This window comes from Protopterus annectens, chromosome 1.part0 (genome assembly GCF_019279795.1).
Source record: "Protopterus annectens isolate FY-2018-M chromosome 1.part0, PAN1.0, whole genome shotgun sequence".
Taxonomy (NCBI): Eukaryota; Metazoa; Chordata; order Ceratodontiformes; family Protopteridae; genus Protopterus; species Protopterus annectens.
The window spans coordinates 1,401,344,295-1,401,358,737 of record NC_056725.1 but is presented as its reverse complement, the minus strand read 5'-3'; the positions used below and the strand labels follow the sequence as shown (position 1 = coordinate 1,401,358,737).

The 14,443-nt window shown below is 40.8% G+C and overlaps 1 protein-coding gene across 1 annotated transcript in view; it reads left to right on the top strand.

Moving 5' to 3' along the window:
• The window catches only part of ITPKC (inositol-trisphosphate 3-kinase C), a 251,225-nt gene that overhangs the window by 191,321 nt on the left and 45,461 nt on the right, over positions 1–14,443 (top strand). Inside the window, exon 4 of the mRNA XM_044067282.1 lies at positions 3,193–3,397. Coding sequence (XP_043923217.1) covers positions 3,193–3,397 — 205 coding nt within the window. The remainder of the gene's footprint in view (positions 1–3,192; positions 3,398–14,443) is intronic.

Here is a 14,443-nt window from a genome sequence, read left to right as displayed (position 1 = left end):
GCTGTCAAGATTGTACTTATCCCTTGAGGACAGCAGATCCAAAAAGCATCTATCTGGAAATCGTAAAAACGTTTGTATTGTATACTACAAGCTGTTCTCTTCCACAGTTAGAGTTCTGATCTGTTAGTTAAGTGAGATGTCCAGATAGCATCAGGTAACACAGTTCTCATACAGTGTGTTACACTATGAAAAACTGCCTCCCCATATGTGTTGTTAAGGGAATTACAAAAACAAAGGCAAATTAGGTGTGACTGAGACCATAGCTCAAGGTGCAGATGTCAGGCATAGGGAATGAAAGGCACTAAGACAAGAGAATGTGTGTCCTTGTGTCGTTTTGAAGTTGTGGTAGTAGATGATAAATGTGTTGTACCGACTGATTGAGATCCTTTAGACTTTGTTTTGCTGCAGATGAGATCGGTAAAAGAAGGCAAACGGGGGAACCGATAACTTGTATTTAGACCTCAGAAGATCCCATTTAAATACATTCTAGATCTAAATAATTCTAACAAAGCCAGTCAGTAAAGCAAACCACAGTTTTAATCTTTAGTAACAAAAATTCACTCGGTTAAGCACTTTCGTCTGATAGTTCAGACATCATCGGAACCAAGAAGAATGTTTAAAATCCAAGGCTAAAAATACAAGTAAAATGACACACCCATTCAAAACCACCAATGATGGTGATAAAATAAATCATCCAAAAATCTAAAATATACCATTATTATTATTATTATTATTATTATTATTATTATTATTATTATTATTTAGGACCAAATCCATAAAATTACACAATTTCCTTGTCACCATAGTGAAGTTCACTATACTGAAATACTATATATTTGAACCAGCTCAGACCAGTCTCTTGTGGAATTACTGTAAAGAGATCACAAGTCACCAACTTCGAGTAATCTAGAATAACAACAGGTTAAGCATTTATTATACAGGTTTCCACATATCATAAAGGACTCTTGGGACCTGTTGAACAAGTTACACTCTGTTGTAATTTTATCGATTTGGTCCTAAATAATAATTTTTTATTATTTGAGGGGTGAATTTTATAAACAGAATCAGGGTGTTGCCATGAGTGCAGCATGCCCCCCCCCCCCCCATTTTGCGAACATAGTTATGCTTTGGTGGGAATGGAATGAATTATTTCAATCACTAATTATTGCCTGGTATATTTTAGATTTTTGGATGATTTATTTTTTTGTATGGACAGGCACTACAGAACAATTAGGTATGTGTATTGATTTTATGCAAAACAGTTCAAATGTTTTGAAATTTTCCCACAAAATGGATAACAAGGTTATAAATTATTTGGATGTTTTATTTTTGAACAAAGGGGATGGGCACACTCACTACAAGAGTGTTTAGGAAACCTACACATTGTAATACATACATATATTATACAAGCTGTCATCCAATGCATCAGAAAAAAGTAGTAAAAAGTCAGTTAATTCGTGCATCACGTCTTACATCTGAATGCTCAAATTGTCTAGAGGAATTTTTATTGATTAAAAACATGTTTATTGATTGAGGTTACCCCCTTGATTTTTGGAGAAAATTGCTGACGAAGTTTGGATTGGGAGACAGGATAGGTATGCACCAATTGTTAAACATAGTATGACAAATATGGTACATAACACTGAGATGAATACAGCTAATACTTTTTCAGGTAACAATAATATGGTGATGTACTACACAACAGATGCTAAATCAATTGAAAAGATTATAAAAAGAAACTGGATGTTGCTGCAGTCTGACAGCAACATTTGTCATTTGTTTAAATCTTTACCAATATTCACATATAAGAATAAGCAAAATGTCAAAGTGGTTTTGGAAAAAACACCCATGAGTATCGGTGTTCCCACAACTAGGAAGTGCCAACAGTGTGCCTATTGCTGTTCTATAAAGGTAAACAAGCAGGGTGCAGTTTTGAACAACATTACTTTATGGGATGCAGCAACACATTTGAATTGCAGATCTCAGAAAATTATTTTCCTTGCTACGTGTTGCACATGTTGTGCATTTTATGTTGGTAAGACTAATAATAGCTTGAAGCAAAGAATCTACCAACATCAATAAAGTACAAGGAAAAGAGACAACAAAAGTGCACTAGCAAGGCACTTTATGTGCTGTGCAAAATTTAACAAGTTTGTTTTCTTGATTCTTGAGCAAATTAAGGTAACACCATTATCGAATGATTGCAGAACCAACTGCTTCATAAAGAAATGTTGTGGCAGATGAGACTAGATGCAGCCATCGCCCCGGGGTTGAATGAACACATTCCTATTTCTAGTGAACTGAAAAGAAGAGCATTAACCCTTTAGCATGTTGTGGATTTATAACACCTGGTTTGTTTGCATGAAAACCTGAGATACTGTAGCTTTTACTCCGTTAATTATGGTGTGTTTAATGACTAACCATCATTGGTGGTTTTGAATTGGTGTGTCATTTTACTTGTATTTTTAGCCTTGGCTTTTAAACATTCTTCTTGGTTCTGATGATGTCTGAACTATCAGATGAAAGTGCTTAACCGAGTGGATTTTTGTTACTAAAAATTAAAACTGTGGTTTGCTTTACTGACGGGCTTTGTTGAAATTACTTTTGTCTTTGTTTCGTAGCCTGGACGCCAGTGGATTTACTTTGATTTTACATTCTAGATCTAATACTACATCTGAGACCCTGTCAGTTGGTCCATCTTAAATACTAAGGAAATAAAACAAATTTTTGTTTTTTATTCTGGAAAGAAAAACTCAATGGTGGATGACATTTTCACTCTGTCCTGTGTTTGTACATTGTCCTGTTTTGATATAAGATGCACCTAGTTTTCAGCTATGGTGGTTAAAGGACTGCATTCACAACGTTAATGGGAATAAGGCACTTACCGTTGCCAGTGTAATGCTGACTAGCAGACACTTTTGGGACTAACCCCCACTCCCACTGCATTAAGAGTTGTTTCAAAGCCCTATAGAAAGTGGTAACTGTGGGAATTGTATCCTTTATAAAAGAATGAAGCACAGTTTGTTTTTCCCCTAGACACAGTCCAGAAATTAAGGATGGGTCATGGCTTAGATGCAAGCTATTTATCTTTATCAAAATGAGTTTAGATATTTTCAGAGTGCTGCTTACAGTAGAAGGAAGCTAGATGTATGATTATTGTTTTTCCCCCTATTTGTTTCTGTTTATGTAAAGGACGTACTTAGAAGAGGAACTGGTAAAAGCCAGGGAGAAGCCAAAGCTGAGGAAGGACATGTACGAAAAGATGATAGCGGTAGATCCTGGTGCACCCACAGAGGAAGAGCATACGCAGAAAGCAGTACTGAAGCCACGCTACATGCAGTGGAGGGAAACACTGAGTTCTACAGCAACAATGGGTTTTAGAATAGAGGGGATAAAGGTAAGTGTTTGGTTTGTTGTCTGTTTAATCAGAGATTGACAAACCGATTTGCTAAATGTATACCAAGTAAAATACTGTTTCATACTAGGTTTTGCATTCTGCTCATTTTGCAGCTGTCATGAAAGCAGATATGTTACTTGCTTTTTGAGAGCCTAAAATCAGATCATAAATTTGTAAAAAGTGAAGTGCAGTGTGGATTGTATCATTTAGCACCAGCCATCTGTTTAAATATGTACTTGATTGTTGCATTTATTTTGTCTACAATGGAACACAACATCAGAACAGGTCCTGAACCTGTATGCTGAGGCCTGCTGAGATGAGTTAGATTTTTTGCCGTGCGTAATTTCCTGTCAGGATCAGCCGTCTGTAAACTGATGCCCTAGGGAAAAATCCACCACAGCTCCACCACCACTGCCAAGATTATTTTTTTTCTTTTCTTTTCTTTGTTTTTCTCACAGTTTGTCTTAATCTCAAGTTTTTTTAGGGGAGGGGTTCTGCAGCTATTCATTCAGTCAGTACGTTTTATCTAGGCAAGACTGCATTCTGACAACTGTGAAGGAAACAACCTCAGTAAGCTGGGGGTCTGATTTCCTGAACAAAACCCATGAACAAAGAAACAAATGTAGTCTTCTCTTGCATATTTTCAGCACACCCAAACTAACCAAGACTACAGTGTAATAACTGCAGTGGAAATAAATTAAGCCTGGGGTCTGGGGGCCACTAGATCCCCACCCTCCAGAAGCAGTGAGTTTTCTAGATGCTTTGATGTTAGAGTTTTTTAAACAACCTTGTTCATCCCGTGATTGCCAGAACAAAAACCGTGATCAAAGGAAGTTTAGTCTTACTGTTTAACTTTATTTTAACTGCATCCTTTCAGTATATCCTAACTAACCAAGACAGCACTGTAATAACTGCATTGGAAATAACTTTATTAAGCTGAGGGTCTGGGAACCTTTAGACCCCCAGAAGCCATGAAGTTTCTAGATGCACCAAGATGCATTTCAAAGTTTTTTAAACAACCTTTTCATCCAGTGATTGCCTGAACAAAAAACATGATTACGGGAAGAAACTCAGTATCACTCTTCAACTTTGCTTTTTCCTGCATCCTTTCAGCACATCTTAACTGACCAAGACTGTCCTGTAATAAGTAAATTAATCAGTGGGCTGCTAGGCACCAGGAAACCATATGTTATAGATGCTCTGAGGTGAATTTCAGAGCTTTCCACACAATTCTTCAATACAGTGATGACCTAAACAAAAATTCGATGTATGGAAAAGAAAATCAATCTCACTTTTTTATTTCAAAGAATAAATAAGTTGTATTCAAGTTGTAATACCCAAAGCTGACAAAACACCACTTTACAATAAACTGAAAGCAAATGCTTTGAGGATACATATATTGTATTTTATCTAAGAACAGTATCTGCTCCCCCCCCCCATCACCCACCTCAAAATAGGTCGTCCCTTTCTGTGTATCCCTCATGGTGTTGAATTGGGTAGAATTAGGACAAATTAAGACAAATACTTCATGCTTCTGCTGTCAAATGTATGCTCTGTTTCACCCTAATTGGAAGTTCATTCCAGGGGATAGGTAACCTCTGTGAGACGTATCTGTCTCTCCAGCAAGTCCTGTTGATGTCACTAGGTTGAGTTCTCTGGAGTGAGAGCATCTTATACCATTTAATTTACGAATGTGCAGCATTTCTATTAGAGCAGGATCTGAGATTGCTTTATATGCAAGACAGAGGTCGCCTTTGAGTAGTCTGAAATCACTGTCGCTATACTTTGTGTCCTACAGTCTGTCACCATATAACATATGCTGAAGACCCTGAATTTTCTTTGTAAGAAACCTTTGAGGTCTTGCTGCAGGTGCCAGGTAAGTTACATACCAAAGGTAGCATTTTATTCTGTTATTGGCCTGATGAGTGAGGCGTACAAGGGAGTTATAACCTCTCTTGTTCTGGATTCAGTCCCCTTACTTATGAGGTGGACAATGTAGAAAGCCTTTCTTACCACTGTGGAGACATGGTGGTGAAAGGAAAGGTTGCTGTCAGCCTGTGTGCAGAAATGTCTCACCACTGATTGCATGCTTAGGGTGTTATTAATGTAGTAATGTGCAGGGATTTGCCCTTGCAGAAGGGGATGATGATGCATTTTTTTGCATTGAGTTTTAGCCCATGATGGTGGCACCAGTCATTTGTAAGTCCCTTTTGTAGGATGTTGACATCATTTGGGGACTCAATGGTTACATCCAGTTTGCAGTCATCAGTAAACTTTGTCAGCCATGGGCCTTTTATTTTAGCCTTAACATCAGAGAAGTAGATTCCAAACAATAGGGGCCCCAGTAGTGATCCCTGTAGAACACCACTGGTTATGGGTCAGCTGGTGGAGGTCAAGTCACCTGTTTTGACTGTGTGCGTTCTATCCGTGAGCCAGTTTGCAACCCACCTGACAATATACAGGTTGATCTCCAACTGGGTGACTTTACAATGATGCCTGAGTGGGGAGTAGTGTCAAAGGCCTTGTCCAGGTCCAGGTAGGCTGTATTCATGGATTTGCCTTTGTCCAGAATGACATCCATCTTCTGTGTACCATTTTGATGTCAGACTGGGACAAAACTGAACAAATAAAATAGAACCTGACATACATTTGCTGTCAAACATATCAATAGAATGCTTAGTTACTCTTGCCCCCAAAAGACAGCCATCTGTATATGCATCACCTGTTTGACGGTGAGGAGAATGGGGGAAAAAAATTCCAGCTTGTTACTTATAGAGACAGTACAGAGCTCCTATACATGCTGTAGTGACCCTCTGTGCATCTATATGAAGTTTATGAAGAAAGTTAAAGAAATAATGACCACTTTCTCCCCAACACAGCACAAGATATAGTGACCTCTGAGGTTTGGGAGCAAAGTTAAAGAAACAATGATATTTTCCCCAGTGCACCATCCCCCAAACAAATAACAGAGACCTTCTGTGTACATCTATGAGCTGGTTTGGTTGCAGACTAGGTGGGATTCACAGCAGAGGTGATTACTAGGCTCATGTCAAAAACCACTGTACAGCTTTGGTGGTATTTTTTGAGAAATGACAAACTGTGTAAGTGACAACAGGGTCCGTTACTTTGATTTAGACACCCCCCCCCCCCACCAAGCAGATGTTCTTCGTGTTTCACTGTTGCAGTCATTACATTTGGGGTTATCTGCCTGCAGGTAGCCCTCAGCCGGCCTGATTATCAAAGTCTTAGGTCCTGCATCGGATGGTGTCTCTTCTTCCATGATGTCAGGTAGTCAGGGGTATAAAGCATGCAGCCAACACCATTACATCAGTCTTTCTTGCCACACGGTGCCCGAAGCAGAAGCAGTTCTCAAGTGCCGGTCAGCTGACTCCTGAAATTTCCGTTTTAGAGTTTCAGAACCGAAGTCTTCAAAAAAAAAAAAGCCAAGTACCCCATTGGGGATCCTTTTTCTTGCTCTAAACCGATGTCAGTAAAAGTTAACAGTTGTATTACCTCTGGAAAGCAAATACCTCATAAAGATTTTCATTCGTACTGCATTCCTTGCCTAGGCCCAGACCACGACGTCCCTCGTTCAGGGGCTCAATCCTCGAACTATTCGTCATTGGTCCATTTTTGCAGCAAATTACTTCGGTACTTGGTTTTAATTATCCAGAAATGGCTTCGGTAAGCCACCGGATTACTGACATTCCAAAAAAAATGTAAAGATAAAGGCAGAGACAGACTGCATAGGTCCAAAGCTGCCAACGATGCTTCAGTTAAGCTAGTCGCCAGTTCGCCGGTACTCAGTGAGGCGCTTTCACAGCCCCTGATGCCCTCTACTGAGACCCATTCGGAGTCCGATATGCCGCGAGATGCTTCTTCACCTATGGAACCTGCGGATGTCTCTACCTTGGATGGGTCCGGAACCGCTGTGAAGGCACTGGCTTCTGAGGGTGCATTCAGGCTTATGGACTTGCATTTCAAACCGACGCCATCTTCTTCTTCAAGGCCTAAAACTCGACCCACGCCTAGAAAACAGACGTCCAAACCACATGGTCAGGCCCATATGCCTAAAAAACAAATGATAAGAATGGCTGAAGACCTTATTACTCTAATTAGGGGAAGCCAGCCTTCTCCCTCTAAGAGACCTAGAACTAATTTTCCTTCTGATTCTTCTGATCAGGATTCTGATATTTCTGTTTCTTCTGATGACCGGTATTTGCCCTTATCTACCTCTGAGGATTCTGATGCAGAGGACTCCATACCCTCTGCTTCCCCTCCAGAAGACTTCTCTTTTGGTGAAACCTTGTGCATTGTTAGGGAGCATGTCCGCTGGGAAAGCCAGGATTACTCTGATTCCAAAAAGAGGCTTAGGGAATTCTTACTCCTACCTCAACACAGGCCTTTAGCTATCCCTCCTGTACTGGACATTGTAGATGATGCCTTCTTGAAATCTATTCTGACCCCAGACACTTTACCTCCGGCTCCCAGAAAACCTGACTGGTATTACAGAGTACCTGACTCTCACAAGTTCTTCTTTAAGAATCCTACTGCGGTCCCAGAGACCATTTTACAGGGACTCGAAGGCGTTAAGGCTACTACTGCCAAAAACCCTACCCCCTCTGATACAGATTCCAGAGCCCTGGACAGATAGGGTAAGAAGGTATACACTTCTGCTACTTTGGCCATTAGGGCCTTAAACTGCCAGTTTCATATGTTAAAGTATCAGCAGCATATTATTGGACTACTTAAACAGAAAATGATGTTGATTCCTGACTGTGCTGAAAATAAAGAATTACAGGATTTAATGCATTCTGCTGAACAAATTGGTAAACATACTTTGCAATGTTGTTTTGACTCTTTAAAAGCATCTTGCAGGGCTGCTGTCACTGGGTCTGTTCTTAGAAGGCATGCTTGGCTTTAGGAGCAAAATTTGCCAGATCATGTTAAAGCTAAATTACTGGATGCTCCCTTAAACCAGGGCCACCTGTTTGGCAACAAAGCAGAAGTAGTACTTAAAAGGATGGAAGAAAAAGCTAAATCTATGCAAACTGTTGATTTCCTACAAGTACAGCCTCTAAAATTTAGTAGACATTGGCCTTCTAAGAATTGGTCCTTTCCTGTCTCTTACAGGCCTTCTCAGTCCAAACCCAAAAACAGCAGACCACCTAGGCTACAGTCTCAAGGTACTCACAGGCCTAAGCAATGGGGGGCTCCCACTTCCAAAGCTGGAAGTAGTAAGACACCCCCCCCCATGGTAAACTGTCACAATGACTTAACCGTAAACCTTCCAAGCCCTGCTCAACTGTCTGCCCCCTTAGGGGGAAAAATCGCCCTGCATGCAAATAACTGGGAACTCATTACCCAAGACAAATGGGTTTTAAATATAGTTTCCCAAGGATACAGATTTCACTTCCACTCCTTACCAACCCCAAACGGTTGGCCAGACCTACCCCCAAATCAGTGGGCAGAAGCTCAACAGTAAGTTCTCTCTCTTCTAAGTATCTGCGGAGGAATGGGGACAAGGTTTTTACTCAAGACTTTTCCTGGTACCCAGAAAAGACAACTCCTGGCGTCCTATCCTGGACCTGTCTATTCTAAATGCATTTTTGGTAATCACAAAATTCAAAATGTTAACTCTTCATCAGCTGCTTCCCATGCTAGGCAAAAATGCCTGGTTGGCAACATTGGACTGAAAGGAAGCTTACCTGCACATCCCAATAAGGGAATCTTGCAGAAAATACCTACGCTTCAGAGCAGGCTACATGCACTATCCATTCTCTGCACTGCCCTTTGGCTTATCTGTTGCACCCAGGGTATTCACAAAGTGCATAGCTCCAGTCATTGCATTTTGCAGGCAAAGAAATATTCAAATATACCCATACCTGGACGATTGTCTAATTCAGGCAGAAAGCCAGGACATACTATTAAATCATCTGGCATTTGTAAAGAAACTGCTTACCTCACTGGGGTACACCATAAACGAAAATAAATCTCACCTAGTACCCTGTCAGCAAATTGTATTCCTGGGAGCAAGCTTAAACACAACTTCCCAGATGGCCTACTTCACACCAGAGAAACAAGTTTATTTAACAGCCTACTTCAAACTACTGGCCACAAAGACCCAGCTATCTGCAGGGACAATACTGCAAGCCCTGGGGTTCATGGCCTCTTGCATCCTACTAATTCCATATTAAAGACTGCATATGAGGAAACTACAATGGTATCTAAAAAGCCTATGGTGTTCACATTCTCAGGACCTGGAATCAATGATCCCTATCATTCCTTGTATAAAGACAAAGTTCCTTTGGTGGGCAGAGGTCTGCTACCACAACAAGGGACTGCCATTCACTCTACCCCCTGCTACCCAAACCCTAACAACAGACACATCAGACTATGCATGAGGCTCACTTGGCAGGGCAGTGCATTCTGGCAGATGGAACCAGAGTCCAATGCACCTGCATATCAATCACAAAGAAATGTTAGCTGTACATAATTCTCTGACAACCTTCAAGGACCATATTCTTCCAGGACAATTATTGGTAAAGACAGACAACACCACTGTTATGTGGTATATAAACAAGCAGGGGGGAACCCACTCGTACCCTCTCTGCAGACTAGCCATGGCTCTGTGGAACACAGCCTTGAGCTGCCAAGTGCACCTGCAAGCTCAATACCTGCCAGGCAAGCTAAATTCACTGGCAGACGACCTAAGCAGAAATCTTATGGAGCCACACAAGTGGAAACTGGAACCAAAGATATTCAGCATTTTGATAAATGGGGGAGCCCAGAGATAGACCTGTTTGCCTCCCCTCAGAACTACCAGTTGGAGAAATTCTGCACAAGGACTCCCCACAGACAAGCTTGGAAAGTGGATGGCCTGTCCTTCACCTGGGAAAGCCTCTCAGTTTATGCCTTTCCCCCTCTGCCTCTCCTCTTGAAAGGTCTGCTAAAGATCAAATAGGACAAGCCAAAGACAATTATCATTGCACCAGACTGGCCACGCCAACACTGGTACCCCCTCTTGCGTAGTATGTCACTGCTGGAACCATGGCACCTACCTCAGACCCCTTCCCTGCTATCCCAACAGGAGGGCCAGATTCTGCACCCTGAACCTTGCAGCCTGGCTAATTACCTGAGCTCTCCAATACCCTCTCTCAGTAAGCAAGTGCTGGATAGTATTCTGGAAGCAAGGAGACCTAGTACTAGAAAATCCCATGCTGAAAAGTGGAAAAGATACTGTTCCTGGAGCCAAACTCAGGGGATGGGTACAACAGTGCCCATCTTACCGCATATTCTTCAATACTTAACAGAGATGTTCCACAAGGGCCTTTCCTTCTCATCTGATAAAATTCATGCCTCCGCCATTTCAGCACATTACAATACTGAGCCACCCCTCTTCTCTCACCCCCTGCTGAAGCAATTCCTCAGAGGGGCCAAAATTTTAAGACCACCCAGGAGAGCCCCTACTCCAGCCTGGGACCTTAACTTTGTATTGGAAAAGCTGACTCTACCTCCTTTTGAGCCAGCGGCAACTGCAGAGTTAAAATTCCTTTCTTGGAAAACGGCCTTCCTTCTAGCCATTACTTCAGCAAAAGGAGTGTCTGAATTACAGGCCCTCATGGCAGTGGAGCCCTTCATCATCTTCCATCCAGACAGGGTGTCCCTCAGGACCAATCCTTCCTTTATGCACAAGGTGGTATCCAGTGTGGCCCATAATCAGTGCATTCATTTGCCAACCTTCTTTTCTAATCCACAGGACAAAGGAGAATGAATACTGCACTTTTTGGATGTGCACAGGCAACTTAGACTTTATTTGGACACGACTAAGCCTGTCCGGAAACTGAACAGCTTCTAGTTGCCTTTGCTGCAGGGGCAGAGGGGAAGGCCATTTCAAAGCAAACCTTTTCTAAGTGGATAGGCCATTGCATTCATTTCTGCTATAAGCACCATGGAAAACCTGCCCCACAGGAGATAAGATCACATTCCACCAGGGCTACATCTACTTCAACAGTCTTTCTCAGAGGTGTTCCTACCAGGGACATCCTAGAAGCTGCTACCTGGAGCTCGGTACATACATTCACCAAGCATTACCACTTGCCTATTTTTTCTAAATCCAGAGCTGGTTTTGCCACTGCAGTCTTGCAGGGCTTAATAGCTGGTCCTAATGTTCTCTAACTGCCTCCTCCCTTCTTTAGGTTTGGGAATCTACCCAAATGTAATGACTGCAACAGTGAATCACTAAGAACATAGTACAGTTGTGTACACTTTCCATAAATGTAGATGTTCGAGTGTATTCACTGTTGCAGTCCTGGTTACCCTCCCTCCAGCCCCCTGACATCTATTGGCTACATCTTTCTTCTTGTTTACTGTATTTAAGCTTTCTGGTGTATTTGCTTTTTGTGGGAGGTGTAAGCTTGTAGATAATTACTTCCCATTATGGGGGCACCTGACATCTGGGGCTAGAAAAACTGATGTAATGGTGTCGGCTGCATGCTTTATACCCCTGACTACCTGACGTCATGGAAGGAAGAGACAGCATCCGACGCAGGACCCAAGACTTTGATAATCAGGCCGGCTGAGGGCTACCTGCAGGCAGATAACCCCAAATGTAATGACTGCAACAGTGAATACAGTCGAACATCTACATTTATGGTAAGTGTGCAGAACTGTACTTTATAACCACTTCTTTGTGCATTTCAGATGTCTGTAACAAAGTTGAAGTACATAACACAGTCATTCTCTTTTGTCATGATCAGACAGTTGCCACACATTAAAATACTGCATGTTACTTCACATAATCGCATTAGTACTGCAAAACTAAAATAATAAGCAAATGGCAGACAGCTAGTTCTCTTTCTTCAGGGTCCTGTTCAGTAGTCTTGTCTTACCTCTCACAAATGCACACTGGTCCTGCTAAGCCAGATAGTGACTGTTTAAACCGAGCAAATAACAAGGTGGTTACTTCCATCCAGTAAACCCCAACCCCCACAGTCCAGTTACAGCCATCATGTCTGATGGTGATGTAATATAATTTCTCCTGTACACATACCTCTCAACTGTCCAGTTGTTTTGCCTCCTATTTTAGTCTATTACTCCTAAATGTTGTGGTTTTCTGTCAAATCACAGAGTATTGAGGTCACTAAATGTGTGTACATTTGAGTTTCAGACTTCATATCCTTCAGAAAAATGTTTGCTAACACAAATGCTGTTTTTCTACCATCTTTCTAAGTTTATAAGAGCAATATTTAAAATCTGTCCCTACTTTTGGGAATTTGCTCCTCCATTATTTTCGGCTTTTTCCCGCTGTATTAAAAGGCTGAGAGGTATGCCTCCACAGCCTACACAAACAATTTGCCACACTTTAAACTATTCCAGTCTATTGCTCTACACAAATCACAAAGCCAGAAGAATATTACAAAAATATTTGGTTGATCACTACTCGGCATCATTGTACAATCTGTAGCATTCCTTCCATCTCAAGCTAAAGCATTGCCCAACATATCTGGCAGATCAATCTGTCAACATTATTGTAAAATTAATAACATTTGTCTCACCAGTGTCTAGTTTCATGCCATTTTCTTTTTTAGAATGTCTCTGCAGTGCTTCTGTCCCTCCATGTTCCAATAATACAATTTGTAGTCTACAAGAAAAAAAACAAGCAAAACTTGTTTAGGCATCTTCACACTTACATTTGAATGTTCTGAACTCAGTAATGTAATGAACTCACCGTGTTTAAGGTAATGTGAAATTGTTAAATTGGAGCTCTGCTCCCTAGAGCACTTGCTGTTCAGTGGGTGCATTTTTCTTTTTCCCCTTATAGGGGCGTTATTCATTTATTTATTTATTTATTGTTAGAGAAAAGAAACATTACTGTAAGTAAATAAACAGGGAAAGAATGCCCTTACAAACACACAGTGGCAGAGCACCCTAGGTAGTTGCATCATATGGCTGGCTTTGCTTCCTGTTTAGAAAGGACTGGAACCACATGACTTCAGTTCAGTTTGTGGTGATCAGTTACACTGTGAAGCTCTCACCAAGTCTGAATACATGGGCTTACCTGCTCTTTCAGTCAGCCAGTGACTTTTCTGTGTATGTGTATGTATCCGTAAAATGGCCACAATGAGTGGTATAGCTCCTGAGTAGTTAGTGGAGACGGTTCTCTGTACATATTCAACACTGAAAGTGTCTTTAGGCTTTTTTTGCAGAATACTGTAGCAATTTAAGAATAAACTTTGATTGCTTTGCTTAAAAACATTGCCCACCTAAATGTAGATTCTTGTCTGTGTTTGAAAGGTTGTCCGTAAACATGTTCGATAACTGCAGTAGTCTTCAGTCTGAGCTGTCCTTTCATGCAGTCATATGTTTCTGGAGCCTGTACCACTACCACTAAATTTTATTTGTTCTCTCTGAAAGGAATTGTTGTATTTCTTTACAGTGTGTTCTAGAAGATATTTGTTCTGTTAGTACTATTGCAAAACAGACATTTTTTCATACAGTGTCTTTATGAAGAAAAACTAAGCACAAAGTAAGGTCCAAATAACTTGAAAACAAAAACTGTAATTAATATATATATATATATATATATATATATATATATATATATGTGTGTGTGTGTGTGTGTGTGTGTGTATACATATATATATATATATATATATATATATATATATATATATATATATATTAATAGTAGTTGTACAGTTGAAAAATATAAAATATCAGTTATAAACAACCACTGGGGATGCACAAAGCCAGTGCATTTCTTTGTGCCGATCCCAAGCCCCGATAAATGGGGAGGGTTGCGTCAGGAAGGGCATCCGGCATAAAATTTTGCCAAATTATACATACAGACAACAGTACAGATATACATACCAGATCGGTCGAGGCCCGGGTTAACAACGACCGCCACCAGTACTGTTGGCCACCAAATAGTTTCCAAATAACTTGAAAACAAAAACTGTAATTAATATATATGTATATATATATATATATATATGTGTGTGTGTGTGTGTGTGTGTGTGTGTGTGTGTGTGTGTGTGTGTATAT